We start from the raw sequence: 2,412 nt of genomic DNA, 5'->3' as shown, positions 1-2,412 counted from the left end.
TTTTTAATAAAGTATAACAATTAAATAAATTTGAATCATGGACACTTCTAATTCATATGTATAGTTTTATCTAAACGCCATGAATAATTTTTTATGCTTGAAAGACAAAGCTCTTTTTTACAAGAAGTGACCACCAGTCGAATAAGTCAGCAGGTTATTTGAAAATAAAAACCTAACACTTTCAAATTAACACAAAGTCGTATACTTTACTTAATTACTCTAATAACCGTACCATGTACAGCTGTCAAGTGTGAGTTAGAATTTTGTTACAACATATGGTATTTATATACTACCACATGCTCAATAATAATTAAACATACAGTCAACCCGACTTTTGGCTTTCTCTAACAAGTAACAATCTCAAACCCATCATATTGGTTTTCTACACTCATCTCCAGCCCCTTTCTATTTTTATAACATTCTTATTATTATTGTTGCCCATCATCCTTTCCTATTTTCGGATCCAAGATTCCTTACATCTCAACTTCCAACCCCTCTATCTTTACTTTTCTTCTAGATTCGTTACTGACCACCAGATGAAGATCCAGTGTGACGTTTGTAACGAAAAGGAAGCTGTAGTGTATTGCTCTGCGGACGAGGCGGCTCTTTGCTTCGCCTGCGACCACAGCGTGCACCACGCCAACAAACTCGCTGGAAAACACCCGCGTTTCAACCTTCTCCACCCGCCACCTAAAGATTTTCCGGTGTGTGATATTTGTCAGGAGAAAAAAGCCTTCCTGTTTTGTCAACAGGATAGAGCTATACTATGTAAAGATTGTGATGTTGGTATACATAAAGTCAACCAACTTACAAGAAATCACTCCCGGTTTCTTCTCACCGGAGTTAAGCTTTCTCCTACCGCTTCTTTGTACTCGTCTTCCACCACCAAAAACGGCGTCGTTGGTGGACAACAAGGGAAGCCACTTGCTTCTATGATCATGAAGAAGGCTGGTGTTCAAACTCCGAGCCCCCACCATGAATCAAACGGGTTGGGTCCCGGGTCCTCCACGAGTAGCATATCAGAGTACTTGATTGAGACCCTTCCCGGTTGGCATGTCGAAGATTTTCTTGATCCACCTCCGACTTTCTCCAAGGTGTGTAACTTCTAATATTATTCTTATTTTGATTATCGTATGTTCTGATATATTTACCGTTTTAAAACCTTATGGCTTTCGCCATAATAAAAAATAAAATTTACATCGAGATAGTTGGTAAACGGGCAACAAGCTGCGCCGCTACCCAAGTGGTGACGGAAGCTGAACTTTTTTAGTCAGAGATGATCGTTAACCAAATTCTAGTGGGTCAGCGAAAACTCGTTGTGCTGATTATTATTAGATATATATTTGTTTATTAAGTTTTGATCACAAGTTTGATGAAATTACAGGCTGGTGACAACGATCCATGGCCGGTTTGGGGAGAGGATCTATTAGATGGAAGCTTCAATAGTTCTTTGGAACCGGAATCAATGGGGATATGGGTTCCACAAGCACCACCGGCGGAGCCACAGCCACAGTATGCTAATGTTCTTCCACAATTCGAGCCCGGTTCATATACAGGGTTTGGGGATCAAATAATTAACGGATCATCACTTTCATTTGCACCAAATAAGATCGCAAAGGGCCCAAAATCAAGCAGAAAGTGGACATCCGACAACGGAAATTGCTTCACTGTGCCTCAGATAAGTCCATCTTCAACGACCTCCAAGAGATCAAGAACACTTTGGCACTAAACTTGTTATTGTGTTATACGTTGTTATTTTTTTTTCTCTTTGTTATTATGTTATATGTTGTTCTTATATTTTTAACTTGTTTTCCTGTACTCCAAATATCATTTGGGTCTATATGTTGTTCTTAGATTTTTAACTTGTTTTCCTGTACTCCAAATATCATTTGGGTTCTGCTTTTAATAAAATAAACGAAAATCAAGGCCTTGCATGTGAATCCAGATCGAATTGAGTGATAAGTTCAAAATCGATTATTATTTTATATCAAAAATCTACTTTTTAATAGTTTTTCTTAAATGGTTTAGATAAGAATTTTTTTTCTTTATGAATGCCTTTACAATTAAAAGGAATTTATTATGATATTATACTATAATTTTATTATATATATATATATATATATATATATATATATATATATAGAAAGAAAGAGAGAAAGTATAATGTACTTCAAGGCTTAACCTACATTAACATACATGACAAAAATATAACGTGCGTTATTATCATAGAACGTGCGTGATTATAGTCCCATGCGTGATTATGTGGTCCCATGCGTGATTATGTGGTCCCATGCGTGATTATACCCCTGATCCAACGGTTACCATTGTCTCCTACGTTTTCGTAAATAACATCAATTTTATCACGTGTACGCGCTTCATTAAGGGTAAAGGGTTTTTTGACTACTCCACACA

The 2,412-nt window shown here is 36.9% G+C and overlaps 1 protein-coding gene across 1 annotated transcript; it reads left to right on the top strand.

Annotated features, from left to right (window-relative positions):
- Positions 1 to 361: 361 nt before the first annotated feature.
- On the top strand, positions 362 to 1,940 carry LOC110929192 (B-box zinc finger protein 21). The gene is made up of 2 exons (XM_022172321.2): positions 362 to 1,094; positions 1,385 to 1,940. The coding sequence occupies exons 1-2, from the start codon at positions 537 to 539 to the stop codon at positions 1,727 to 1,729; spliced, it is 903 nt and encodes a 300-aa protein (XP_022028013.1). The 5' UTR covers positions 362 to 536; the 3' UTR covers positions 1,730 to 1,940.
- Positions 1,941 to 2,412: the final 472 nt, after the last annotated feature.

The sequence above is a fragment of the Helianthus annuus genome, chromosome 8 (genome assembly GCF_002127325.2).
Source record: "Helianthus annuus cultivar XRQ/B chromosome 8, HanXRQr2.0-SUNRISE, whole genome shotgun sequence".
In the NCBI taxonomy this organism is placed as follows: domain Eukaryota; kingdom Viridiplantae; phylum Streptophyta; class Magnoliopsida; order Asterales; family Asteraceae; genus Helianthus; species Helianthus annuus.
The sequence above is the reverse complement of the archived record's forward strand: the minus strand, read 5'-3'. Positions and strand labels throughout refer to the sequence as shown.